At 41.8% G+C, this 13262-nt stretch overlaps 1 protein-coding gene across 3 annotated transcripts in view; it reads left to right on the top strand.

The window, feature by feature from the left end:
- Positions 1-12660, top strand: part of REPS2 (RALBP1 associated Eps domain containing 2) — a 91702-nt gene extending 79042 nt beyond the window's left edge. For 2 of the 3 annotated variants that reach the window (XM_077343150.1, XM_077343151.1), the window contains 4 exons: positions 1286-1369; positions 2260-2405; positions 7059-7164; positions 7574-12660. In XM_077343150.1, the coding sequence (XP_077199265.1) occupies positions 1286-1369; positions 2260-2405; positions 7059-7164; positions 7574-7642 (405 nt within the window). In that variant the 3' untranslated portion in view covers positions 7643-12660. Of the gene's footprint in view, positions 1-1285; positions 1370-2259; positions 2406-7058; positions 7165-7573 lie in introns of those variants that run through there. The other variant, XR_013232026.1, reaches the window with a different exon arrangement.
- The last annotated feature ends 602 nt before the right edge of the window (positions 12661-13262 follow it).

Raw genomic sequence — 13262 nt, 5'->3', positions numbered from 1 at the left:
CTCTGACGCATCAGGCCGCCAGCAAAGGAGCAACTGCGAGCTGCGCTGTGCGCGGCTCGCAGTTGCTGGGGCTGGGAATCAGAGGGACCAATCGGCAGGTGCTTTGCACCTGCCAATTGGTCCCTCTGATTGTCTGTCCACATCCCGGACACATCCCGCCCCAGAACCCCTTACTGGATTATTTAGTCTGCAGCGCCCATGGTGCTGCAGACTTGTGTTAAGATTGTTATTATCACCTGTTGTTACCATATATGATGTTATCTGTATCTTTTTTCTGTTTCCTGTAAACGACCCTGAGCCCTCAGGGAGGGCGGTATATAAACATAATAAATGTATGTATGTATGTATGGAAGGGTCAGTGGCTTGATCGCTGTGATGGAATCCTGGGTTTTATGTATTCTCAGAGGTAGAGTGCCTGCCTTTGTAGGAGGGGGCAAGATTGGCAAAAGAGTTTTTGTGCAGAGTTGCTGGAAGGCAAAGTTGAAAACAGTATTACTGAAGATCATCAAATACATGGCTTCTAATTGTTGTTTGACCCTAGAAGAAAGAGAGGTGCTGTAGCTTGAACGTGAATAGGAAATACATTGTCACTCTAAGCCCTGCTTCTTAATTTGAGGTCAGAGGATTAAAGCTGCTCAGTGGTAAAGGGAACACACAGAAATATTCATTGTTGCTTCCACTAATTCATTATTTTGGATTTCATGCCTGATCTTGAGTTAGTCATTATGTTACTGTATCTCATCTATAAAATGGAGCTAGTGTCTTCTAATACAATACAATGTGTATGGTTGCCATGTATTTGACTCATCTTGCAAACTGTGGATTGCCTCATTGCTCATTCATATGAAAACATCTGCTCCATTGCACTTTTAGTTGCTGATTTATTCTTATGAATCTATATATTGGCCCAAATAAATATATTTTCATCTATATGAAACACTGGAGCATATGGAACACTTGGGAGAAAGGAAATACAGTAATGTATACATCTGTATACTCATACCTCCCCCCTCCCCAGTGGAATCCTATTCATCAGGGGGGCAGGCCTTTTAGTGTCAGGGATTTGAGCATGGCTATTTTTTTACACTGGAGTTTATGGTAACTATACTTACAGGGAAGAAAGAGGTACTTCCATGACCTTTCTGGCATAGGGGAGGGATAAACTATTATTGACGATCAAGCCCAGTCCTATTTCTTGGTCATCTTAAAAGTTGATGGAATGATAGGAGCTGATTTTATATTGATTATTCCAGTTTGTGTATTGATGACTTGCATATTGTTACAGATGGAGCAAGAATCTGAGATTGAATTACATTTACCAAGCACCAGAGCCTCATCACAGGTAGAAGAAAGCAGCCCAGTAAAAAAGGTAAAGCCAGGACATTCATTCATTCTTCAAATAAAGTTGAAGAATTATGAAGAAGATTCTTATATGCTGCTTTTTTCTACCCAAAAGAGTCTCAAAGCGGCTTACAATTGCCTTCCCTTTCTTCTCCCCACAACAGACACCCTGTGAGGTGGGTGACAGAGGCTGTGAGAGCCCTGATATTACTGCTCAGTCAGAACAGCTGTATCAGTGTCATGGCATGCCCAAGGTCACCCAGCTGGTTGCACGTGGGGGAGTGCAGAACCAAACCGGGCTCGTCAGATTAGAAGTCGGTACTCCTAACCACTACACCAAGCTGGTTCTCAACCAAGCTGGCTCTCATATAGAGTAGTCTTTAGCTAGTTCTATCTAGCTTACTCATTCTGAAGATTTTGATACTAAAAAGGGCTGTTCTTTATAATTTCTTGCAGAAATGTAATATGCAATTTCTATAGCACCATTTGGATTCCAGATACTTGGTAATCTGGGAATAACTGATGTGCACAGAACTATTGAAGTATAGGTTCTGTCATTAGAGAGACACTTAATGTGTTCATGAGCATTCTCAAAACACTGGCTACCCTCTCAGATGATGCTTAAGAATGTTTATTATAGTACCTGAGAAAATGATGGGAACTTTTTCTGATTGTGACAAAGCAATAGTGTGAAAAGATCTAGAAAAGTGAGGAGGTGCTGAAGTTTTGAAAACATTAGCATGAAGGGGTGCGTGGGGGAGGGGAGAATCAGTTTTATTTCTTTCAAATGTCCCTGCAAGCCCAGGATAATATGATAACGGGGGGGGGGGGGGAAACACTACAGTAAAACCTTCTGAACTGGAATCTAACAGATCATCAAGAGTAAACTTTCTTTTTTTCTTTCTTTTTTCATCATAGGAGGCTTTGCTTACTCAGCCACCCTCAAAACCAGTCCGCAGGAAATTCCGACCTGAAGGCCAGATGCTGGAGAATCAGGAACTTTCTCCCACTAAAAACGTAGCATCTTCCTTGGCTGCCACCAAGCCCCACCATTCAGTCCCAAAGTAAAAAGGCATCCTTTGGGTTATATCACAAGAAACTGGGAGAGGGTTTGGGCCTTGTGCTAGCATGCTCTGTAGAAGTGGCATGGGGGAGAGTTGTATTCTCTTTTATGGGGCTTTGTATCCAAAATGGGAGATGGACAAGCTGAAGATATGGAAATAGAACACCCATCTCTCTTGCTCGGCCTTTCATGCTGCTTCTTTAAAACACACAGAGCCATTACTAGAATAGCTAGGCCTTCAAAATATCCTCCTCTAGAGGCTAAATTAAGCAGAAAATGGTGACAAGTAATATGTGGCATGGATGTGGACAGAAGATCCAAGGTCTGGTGGGAGACTGAATAGAGGAACTCAGTATCCCTCCCAGTCTTTTTGTCTATGATTTCCAGTTTTTAAAAAATTCTTAGAGACCATACAGCAGAATACAGAAATAACTTCTTAACTATTGAATCCATTCAGAGGACAAATAGTTTTCTAATCTATGCAGAACTCTAGAAAGTAATGATGGAAGCCACACCCTCATGAAATATGTGTTTTCTGGCAAACAGCATGGAAGGCTGGAGCTCTCTCCAAGATTCAAGGATGTACAAGTGGCGCAGAGTTGCTTGGGGAGCTGGGGTGACTCTTCCAAAACAGGCATTGTTTACCATCAACATAACACATTAGTCCTATTTTGAGAAGGTCAAGTAGGTACCTAGTTTGTTCCTGTCCATTAGAGTACTGGAGGAGGTGGGAGAGGGGAAAGAAGAGACTCGAGGGAAGCATTTAGGAACAGTATTGGGGTTCTGTTCCAAAGATCAAGTTGTCAACTCTGCTTTAGAGGGGAAAAGCTATTTTTATGTAAGCTATTTTCTGCTGTTTTTAGAATAATGCATCTGTCTTGGATCACATTGTCATTTAAGAGCTGTTAACACTTTACAAAGAGCCATAACTGGCCTCTTTTAAAAATAATTCTGCTGACCTAGCTTGCATTTTCCCCCTCCCAATTTTTTCCTGCTTCTTGGTTTTCTTTAAAGATGTGTACAAAGTCCATTGGATCATCTGCAGGAACTTGTGTTTCAGTTTGTGACATCATAATTTAGGACTCATTTGCATGTTATAAAGAAGCAGAGAAAGGAAAAATGCAAGTGAATAGCACCTCTACTTTCCTTGCTGCTGTGTTGAAGCTGAAATAATATCACCAAAGATTAGCAAAAATAAGGTACCGCAGACATGATATCCACCTAATGGTTCCAGAAAATAGGCTTGTTACTATTAGATGTGGATAATAAAAGCGGCTCAGTGGCCTCAAGCACAAGGGTTGTTTCTGCATAATTTTGGGAACCTGCAGGTATGCAGAAATCTTCACTCTCCCCTACACAATAGAGGAAGATGCAAAAATAGTAAGGAAAAAATGAAGTCTCTCTATAATGCTATATGCTTCAAGGGGGTTACACAGTCATTCCAGTAGCTATTAGGATGGTTTCCTTCTTTACCTCACAAGAAACCTGAGAACGAGGTCGAGCAAAAAAACACACTTAAAGTCTTCCTTTTCACTTCCCCTTCTCCCGTTAACTAAACGGCTTTTCAATAATTCCAATAAGCTGTTCACTTCCCTTCATGAGTAGGGAGTTTTGCCAGTCCTGCCTTGGTGCTTTGCCCATCAAAAGAAAAGTGCCTAGGTTTCTCTGCCACAGTACTGGGCCTTTAAGGGGAGATGAGCTCTGCACTTTCCTTGGACAGCCTTTGTGAAGTCTCTTTTCCACAAGTATGAATGACAGAGAAATGGTGAGTTGTTAAAATAGTAGAATAAACTATAGACCCAAGGGAGAAAAAAACCTTTGGGGTGGGGAAGTAGGGACAAGGCTGCAAAACACAGCTGTCAGGTAGACTGCTTTCCCAGCTGTTTTCCAGGCTTTCTACTGCAATCCTTTTAAACTGGGTGTTTAAAGACAGTCCAACAAAGAGTTGACTCACACAGAGCAGTCTCAGCTGATCTTTGGGCTATCTTCCCCTACCAACTGCATAAGAAACCAGGCAGCTCAAATCTGGCCTAGGCAGAAGCATTTTGCTTCCGACTAGCTCAGAGAATCTTTGGGCTGGCTTCCTATGTAGCCCCATTTAAACAAGGCTGCACAAGAAACCAGCCAAAAGCTGACCTAGCTAGGAACAGACTGCTTCCCACCTACTCAGAGGGACTTTGAGCTGGCTTTCTGTGCTGCCTCATTTAAATAAGACAAAACAAAGAAATATCAAGCAGGCTGCTGTGGCAAAAGTTTATTCAGTTTTAAGCATGCCATGTCATGTTTACAGTTGAATAAGCTTTTGCCATAGCAGCCAGCTTGATATTTCTTCATTTTGTCTGGACTTTCAGCTGGTTGGTCTTCTTCCTAGCCTTATTTAAATAAGGCAACACAGTAAGCCAGCCAGCTCAAAGCTGAATCGAACCAGCCTGTACACTTTGCTTGCTCAGCTGATTCTTGGGCTGGCCTCTGCAGTCTCTTTAAACTTTAAAGAGACTTCAGTAGAAAGCCCAACAAACAACTTATACTTAAGGCAGGCTGTCCAGTGTTTTTCGGATCTACCCTGACTACATCCTAGAAGCTGAAATATACCCCCAAACACTGATAAGGCTAGATCCAGATGCACACTTCCTACTATAAACTGCAGGTGGAGGATCAATTTTGGAATATTCTTCTATGCAAAAGAGTGTACAGCTAGCAAATGAGAAGGATAGAAGCCTTTTCCAAGTTGTGCCAGTTTTCTGTTTGCAGAGTTTTTAAAAAATATGTAGGAATATTGAAAGTCTGACTCTATCTTCTAAGGTCCAGAGGTCTATTGCATTCTGCCACCTTATTCAACATATATATACCAGGCTGAATCTCAGTTTCCTCGGTAGTTATCCTTGGACAAGAAGAATAGCTAGGGAATTTTATAATGTTATGAACTTAGGCAGATTGTGAGTGGGTGGACAGGAAGGGATGTGCCAGTGTTTGTCTCTTCTGGCTCTTCCTTGCATACCCAGGGAATGGCTGATTGCACCTGTGCGGTGTTAGGTGAATTTCCTCCAGGCCATGCTAGATTCTGGAGATTTTTGGTTGCAGGATCACTTGAGCATGAAGCTGGGGTCACTGTGGGTGGGCAGGTAGTTGTGAGTTCCTGCATTGTGCAGGGGGTTGGACTAGATGACCCTGGAGGTACCTTCCAACTCTATGGTTCTAAAAATATAGACAATTGAGGAGTGGGCAGAGCATTTTCTCTTCCTTTGATTTCTCTTCAGCCAGTTCTGTCCTTGTATTTTAGTCTTCCCCCCCCCATGAAAACCTGCTCCTGATACTCAGAGGTCCCTCAGAAACAAATAGTGGTATTACATGAGGGGACCCTGACCTGAATAGCCCAGCCTAAACCAATCTTGCAAACTTAGCAGGGTCAGTCCAGGTTAGTCGATATCATAGAACAGAATCATACAGTTGGAAGGAGCCATACAGACCATCTAGTTCAACCCCTTGCTCAGTACAGGATTAGCCTAAAGCATCCATGAGAACAAGGAAGTCCAAGGTCATAATATGGAGGCAAGCAATGGAAAACCACCTCTGAATTTCTCTTGCCTTGAAAAGAAGAAGAAGAAGAAGAAGAGTTGGTTCTTATATGCCGCTTTTCCCTACCCGAAGGAGGCTCAAAGCGGCTTACAGTCGCCTTCCCATTCCTCTCCCCACAACAGACACCCTGTGGGGTGGGTGAGGCTGAGAGAGCCCTGATATCACTGCCCGGTCAGAACAGCTTTATCAGTGCCGTGGCGAGCCCAAGGTCACCCAGCTGGATGCATGTGGGGGAGTGCAGAATCAAACCCGGCTCGCCAGATTAGAAGTCCGCACTCCTAACCACTACACCAAACTGGCTCTCCCAATGGGTGGCCATAAATCAGCTGGGACTTGAGAGCACTTTCTACCACGGGGGGGGGGGGGGGGAGGGTGCTGCAGCTGGAGAGGAAATTAGCAAACATTAGCTCCCTTTTTGTGCATACTTTCTGTGAATGGATCAAGCGTTCAGGCAAGATGGGGCAGAGGATTTGTGCTAAGTAACTCCCTTACTGCTGCAGCCCAGTCTGGCTGGAAGGTCCACCAACACTTAAGCTGTTCAGGAGACTGCAGAAGTTCCACCCATTCCCCCCCCCCCCCGTTTCATAGGACCACAGGCACTGGGCCAGTAATAACCTGTCAAAGATTATTGCCCCTCAGCTCTTTGGAGAGTTCTGTGTTGAAAGGCAACACTGATTGGCTTAGGTGTGGCAGATTCATCCACAAGAAAAAAGTTGACCATAACATATTGTCCAATGTTATCTACCACTTCTGCTATGACACTGGATCAGAGAATCTGCATTGCAGACAATCTTAAGGAGAGTGCTGTAAACTCAGATTAACCCACAGTAAATTCAGATACTTCAACTGCATTATTAAATGCCAATAAAGAGACATCTCCAAATCTTCCTTTCAGTTTACTAACAAATAGATTCAGTAGTGCACATTTGTTTTCATCAGTCCTCATTTCTATTCACGGCAGCTTCCTCTTGAAGTGTTAATAGTTTATCATTCTTTTAAGTCTTTAAAAACCAGCCTCATATGTCCTTATGTCAATAAATGGGAAAGCCCTATTGACTGAAGCTGGTTTGTCTTGCAGACAATCCTCAAAACAGAAGAAAGCTATTCAGACAGCTATTCGTAAAAACAAAGAAGCTAATGCGGTGCTCGCCAGGTTAAACAGTGAACTGCAACAACAGCTAAAGGTAAGGAACGCATTGGAATTAATGGAAGACTTCTGCAGTATCTGAGCAGTATTTGAGCCAATATTAACATTGCAGTGTTAATATTCAGAAGTATCTGAACCCCAGTGGGCCTCATTCTAGGTGCAGGGAGGATATTGTTAGGAGACTTCTTTGACCGTTAACTTTAGTAAAGTTAAACAGATATAACTCTGCTTTGCATTGCCCTGTATTGCAATCATCCATCTAAGAAGTCAAGATTTGGAAAAGCAGTTTTTTAATATTGTTTTTTTTTTAGGGGTGGGGTGGGGGAATAAATATTATGAATTAACTACAGAATTGTTGTATCAGCAGAGCTCATAAACCGCCAGCTTGAAAGTACATTATTTTATACCTGTACTATAATTGTTTTGCATTTTTTGGCATTCTTTAGGAAGTCCACAAAGAACGAACTGCCTTGGAAACCCAGCTGGAGCAGCTCCGACCTGTGACTGTCTTATGACAGTCTGTCACAGGACATTTATGCCAAGGATCCTTAAGCTGCATCAACGTCACATAGTGGCATAATGTTTTTGCTAAAGCAACATCATGGAGGAAAAATGGCCAGATTTCTTTTGCATTTCTTTCACCAGTTTAACTTGCAGGTGGAAAAAGCTACACATTCTGAATGTCAAACCTTATGCCTATGAAATCAAAGTTCCTCCATTGATCTTTCAGGAATGCAACAGTCGAAAGCCATCTCTTTACTATTTTGTTATTTATTTCAGTTATTTTTGGTTTATATGCAGGTATGAGGGGGAATCATCCAGGAAATTTGTTTATATTTATATTCATACTGGAAAGTCATTCCATAGTTGTCTGTAGTTTTTCAAGGTCTGTCTAGTTTTCGGATAAATCTGCATAAATGTGTATTCTTTATGTACCTTACTGATCACACATAGGTGCAGTGTGAATGTGTAACACACACATGGTTTCCTCACTGGCTTTCTGCCTATGTTAACAATCAGTGCTCCTAAGTCCCATCTGGATTAGTTGCCATTGTTACTCCTTTGGTGTTGGTAGGAGTGGGGTGCTACAAGCAGCACCATCTGGACTGGGTCACTTTGTCACTATCCTAATCAAATGCAAGAGTTTTGTATGTTAATCCACCAATAAGCCATGTTATGATGTGGAGTACATCTGCCCCTGTAACTAAGTTAATAGGATTCATCTGTTTGTACTAGCATGTGCAGTGCCTTGGCATGGTGTTCATTTGGTGCTCTCCGTGCTGTTGCAGTATGCAACCTAGTAAGCTTGGAATAGTCAAGTGCCATTGATAGAAAACATCCTCCACCCACAACTGATGCTATGGAGCCCCTGAACATACTGATAAAATTGTGTTCTCTATCAGCATGGCTGGCTTTGTGAATTGTGCCCTAGTACAGTATTTTATATTTTACTGACTGATTATTATCAAGTAATGCAAAATTTACACCCAAAACGTAAACTACTACTGGTTATTACAACTGCATTTTTGATTGCTTGTCTTGTAAGATACAACCAGCAGGGAAAGTTGGCAGCAAGCATTCCCCCTATGCTGTCTTTCTGTCAGTAAGACTTGACTTATTTGCTTGAAAAATTGTACTTGGTTAATGTTCTGAAAACGAAGTTAACAATGAAGTCTCCATATAATTTTCTTTCTATTTGGGGATAATGCATCTTGCTTTGTTACCATGGTGACTGTCTTGGTCATCTTTCCAATTCAGTCACCACAGCTTACCCTAGGAAGTCCTAAAGAACTCCGTGTGACTTCGAGTAAACAGGCATAAGGATCTGTCTGCATATTGCATTAATAGCATGTCTAACTTTTTCTGGATTGTACCCAAAATATATAATACTCTTTGATTTGCATATGGAGAGTACTCTGACAATAGAAAAAAGTGATGTTCTGGGGGGAAGGATGGGCAGAGTAAGTTTTTCACCATTGCCAGTCTTATGTATACAATTGGGCGATTGGGATAGGTTATTCTGCATCATCCCAAAATGTAGCATGACTGACACATCATCTGTAATTCCTCCCTCCTTTAAAGTGCTCCATATTTCACCATTCTTATACAACGAGCATAATTCCAGAAACTAGAAGACCTTACTAACGACTACAAGATATCCTCTGAAAATCAATGCTTTAGTGGTTACATAGCAAGTCTTGTTTAGATAAGAATATCATTACTTGAGATTAACTGTAACAATGAGATTAAATGTTTTAAGATTGACTCACAGCATCTCAATCTCATGTTGCAAAAATTGTGCAACTTTTCTTCAATAGGGTAAATCCTCATAGTATGTTAAGGACTGGACTATGGGGACTTCCTTAGGAACACAGTATGTATTATCGGTATACTGTCAGATTTGGGGTTTGTATAAAGTTTCTCAGAGCTGTGTACTGTGAAGATCATCAGAAACAAATATTTAAAGTTGGTAAGAAATGATTTCTCGGCTAATGCTTATAAAAATTATTTGAAGAAGTATCTGAAAATAGAAAAGAAAGCTATCTGAAATAACCCCATTAAATCTGTTTCAAAGTTAGGTATATAAAAAATACATGGTTGGGTATATTAAGTCCATTCATAATAATTCTCTGCAGTAAATACCAAAAATAATGGTGGCCTGTGACAATACCCAGTTAGAAACTATACCTGTTATGTTAATAAGCTGATGCCATGTTTATGTTAGTTACTCCATTAAGAAATTATTTCAGATATCCAATCCAGATGCCACAGTAATTACTAGAGTTAAAATTATTATATAATCATACCTCATTTTCCTGCTAAATGGCATTCGGTGCAGCTCTAGCCCTTTTATAAAGAGAAGTGATAAATGCTTATATTGAGTCAAACAGTTATCTTGTCTGGCTCAGTCCTGTCTGCAATAACCAGCAGTGTTCTTTCCTTGTCCTACTGCCAAGATTTCCACATGGGACACTGCATTAGAATACATGTTATTTGTCATAAAGCTGTAGCTTCCCTATAGATAGTAATATGCTCAAGAATGAGTTGGTGGGTTTAGATATATATTAAAATCCATTGAACTATAATCTCTTGGAAGCATATCAATAATTTGATTTTTTTTTTTTTAGTTCCATTATTACCAGCAAACACTTCAGCGAGGCTTTTTAGTAAATTATCTGTTTTCACTTGATTTCTTGCTGGTCAAAAAAGAGTGTGAAGCTGGCTTAATTATTAGAGAGCACTGATGAAAAGAGAACTCCGGTTTAAAGATCAGATTAGATTTTAATGGAAACGTTTCTTCTCCTAGTAGGAGAAGAAGAAGAGTTGGTTCTTATATGCTGCTTTTCTCTACCCGAAGGAGTCTCAAAGCGGCTTACAGTCCCTTCCCTTTCCTCTCCCCACAACAGACACCCTGTGGGGTGGATGAGGCTGAGAGAGCCCTGATATCACTGCTTGGTAGAACAGTTTTATCAGTGCTATGGCAAGCCCAAGGTCATCCAGCTGGCTGCATGTGGGGAAGTGCAGAATCGAACCCGGCATGCCAGATTAGAAGTCCGCACTCCTAACTGTGACACCAAACTGGCTCTCCAGTTTGAGTTCAAGATGGACAAATGGAAATACTGCTTTACACAGAGAGTGATTAAAATGTGGAATTCACTGCCAGAGGATGTAATGATGGTCACGGGATTGATTAGACAGATTCACGGAGGATAAGTATGTCAATGGCTACTAGCCATGGTGACTGAGAGAAACCTCCACATTCAGAGACACGAAGCCCCTGAATCTGAGAACCAGTAGGCAACGTCAGTTGAAGTCCTCAGCCTCTATGCCAGTGGTTCTCAACCTTCCTAATGCCGCAACACTTTAATACAGTTCCTCATGTTGTGACCTTCAACCATAAAATTATGCAAGGGTTCTTTCACAGAAATTAAACCAAAACTGACCAATGGCGTGAAGATCCATTGTTCATGATTGTATATAATTTTTTCCCCAGGGTTTCTCAGTTTAGTTCTGCCTCTTGTCCCACCATGCCGATCTCACTCTTTTCCGCTGCTCCGGACAGATGAACGCTCTATCTCGATCTACCCCGTAAGGCTGTTGTGTAGATGGCATCCACCCCCGGCCAAGCTGCTTGCCCTGCTGCAACCCCTGTGAAAGGGTCGTTCAACCCCCAAAGGGGTCCAGACCCTCAGGTTCAGAACCACTGCTTTATGCCCTGTTGTTAACCCTACAGAGGAACTCATTGGCCACTGTGTGAGACAGGATGATGGACTAGATGGACCATTGGTCTGATACAGCAGGGTTTTTCTTACATTCTAAACTGTTCCAGCAGACCAAGGACTGTCTGGTAACTACACTGGCTGCCAAATGACGCGTGCAGTGCCCATCCTTATCCATTGTTGTTCCTCTATATATTTGTGAAACATCCTACGGGGTGGGACGTGTCCAGCTGTCCAAGTTGGAATAGGGCCAATCGGTGCAGCCAGCTTTGCCCTGATTGGCCCTTCCCCTGCAGCTCCCACCCTCTGTCCCAAGACTCTAGCCTCTTTGCTCTCAGATGCCTCAGTGCCTGGAGCCAGCAGCAGGTATGGGGAGAGGGCCTTGGGAAAAAGGTCAGGGTGGAGGGCTTGCCGACGAGGGCCTCTTGGCTTAATAAGCAGGGCCTGCTAACAAGGGCCTCTTGGCCTGCTAGGCTGGGCCTGCTGATCAGGGGCTCCTGGCCTGCTGACTGCCTGCTAAGGAGCTCTGTCTCAGCCCTGCTAACGAGCTGCCCAGCCCCCGCCCACCCCACTTGATCTGGCTGCGAGCTGTGGCCCAAAGCCACCTTAAGCTGCCTGGCCGGGGGCTAGGGGAGGGGACCCTTTCAAGGCCCGTTCTTAGGAACGGGCTTTGAAGCTAGTCTATGAATATTATGGGAAGACCTTCATTTTCATATTGGCCATAAAGAGTCTACTTTGAACCTACATTCCTATATTTAAGAAGCACACCGAAAAATGTACTAAAAGAGAGACTTGTTTAGATTGTTTCAGAGTGAACTCTTGCATCTGCTGCCATCATCAATAGTGGACTATATTTAGGAAATGCACATAACATGGATTTAATGTCTATGTTGGGCTGCTCTGGAATCCATTTTAGCCACATTTATATGTAACTAGAAATTCTTTTCTGGCTTTTCTGTTTGCTCCCAAAAGTTAGTCTCTTTGAAGAACATGGAAAGCATTTGTAAAAACTTGCATTTATGAGTAGCTTTCAGAAGGAAGAGCTACTCATTTGTTTAACACTTCCGGATCCTTAGTCTTCAGCACATGCTGTCATGGACACATACTTTGAAAGATATATTTTGTGGGATGTAAATCAGATTAAGAGTGAGTATTAACAATCCTCTTGTATTCTATAAAATAAGATAAAATGTATTTTATTAGACCATGATTATCTTAAGTGATAAAATGAAAAGAAATTATATATTTGGAATTTCCCTTGTTCTCTTGTTTTCATAATAAGCTAATAAATTGTGTGTTTATGTTTTACTTTTCTACTGACTTTGACTGATGAGATGGTACTCAGAACATTATTATTATATATTGCTACATATATGCTCATATTTATGCTTGTTCAAAATTAAATAGCTGCCTTTTAATATCCAGGAGAGATTAATTTGGTGCTATATTTAAAGCAGACACTTAATAGGTATTATTTAAGAATTTGGGAGCTTTAAGTACATTTCCTAGATTTGGGGAATATAATCCAACGTGTGAACAGCATTTTAGCTTCTTTTTTTTCTTTTCTTTTTTTTACTGAGGCCATGCAGGTCTACTTCCCAGACAGCAGATTGCACCATCCAATACTGTCCTACACAATGTGTCAGTACCTTACATTTCAAAAATGAGACTCCCTCTTTCAAAGCTTCCATCTTTTGCAACAGAAAGGACTTGGTGCTAAGAGGAGCCAAAGCATGCCATAGACTGGGTATAGCATCCTGTCATGCATACCAAAGGACCCAAGAGGAAAATAAGGCTCAGCGTATTTGCTGAGTTAAAGTGTCTAGAATACTGACATACGATTTGCCTCGGGAGGAGGGTTGTTTCATGCAGCTCTTGGAAAAGAAGACCCTCATTGACAAGGTAATTAACCACA

This window comes from Paroedura picta, chromosome 6 (assembly GCF_049243985.1).
Source record: "Paroedura picta isolate Pp20150507F chromosome 6, Ppicta_v3.0, whole genome shotgun sequence".
Classification (NCBI taxonomy): domain Eukaryota; kingdom Metazoa; phylum Chordata; class Lepidosauria; order Squamata; family Gekkonidae; genus Paroedura; species Paroedura picta.
This window is presented reverse-complemented; position numbering and strand designations above follow the sequence as displayed.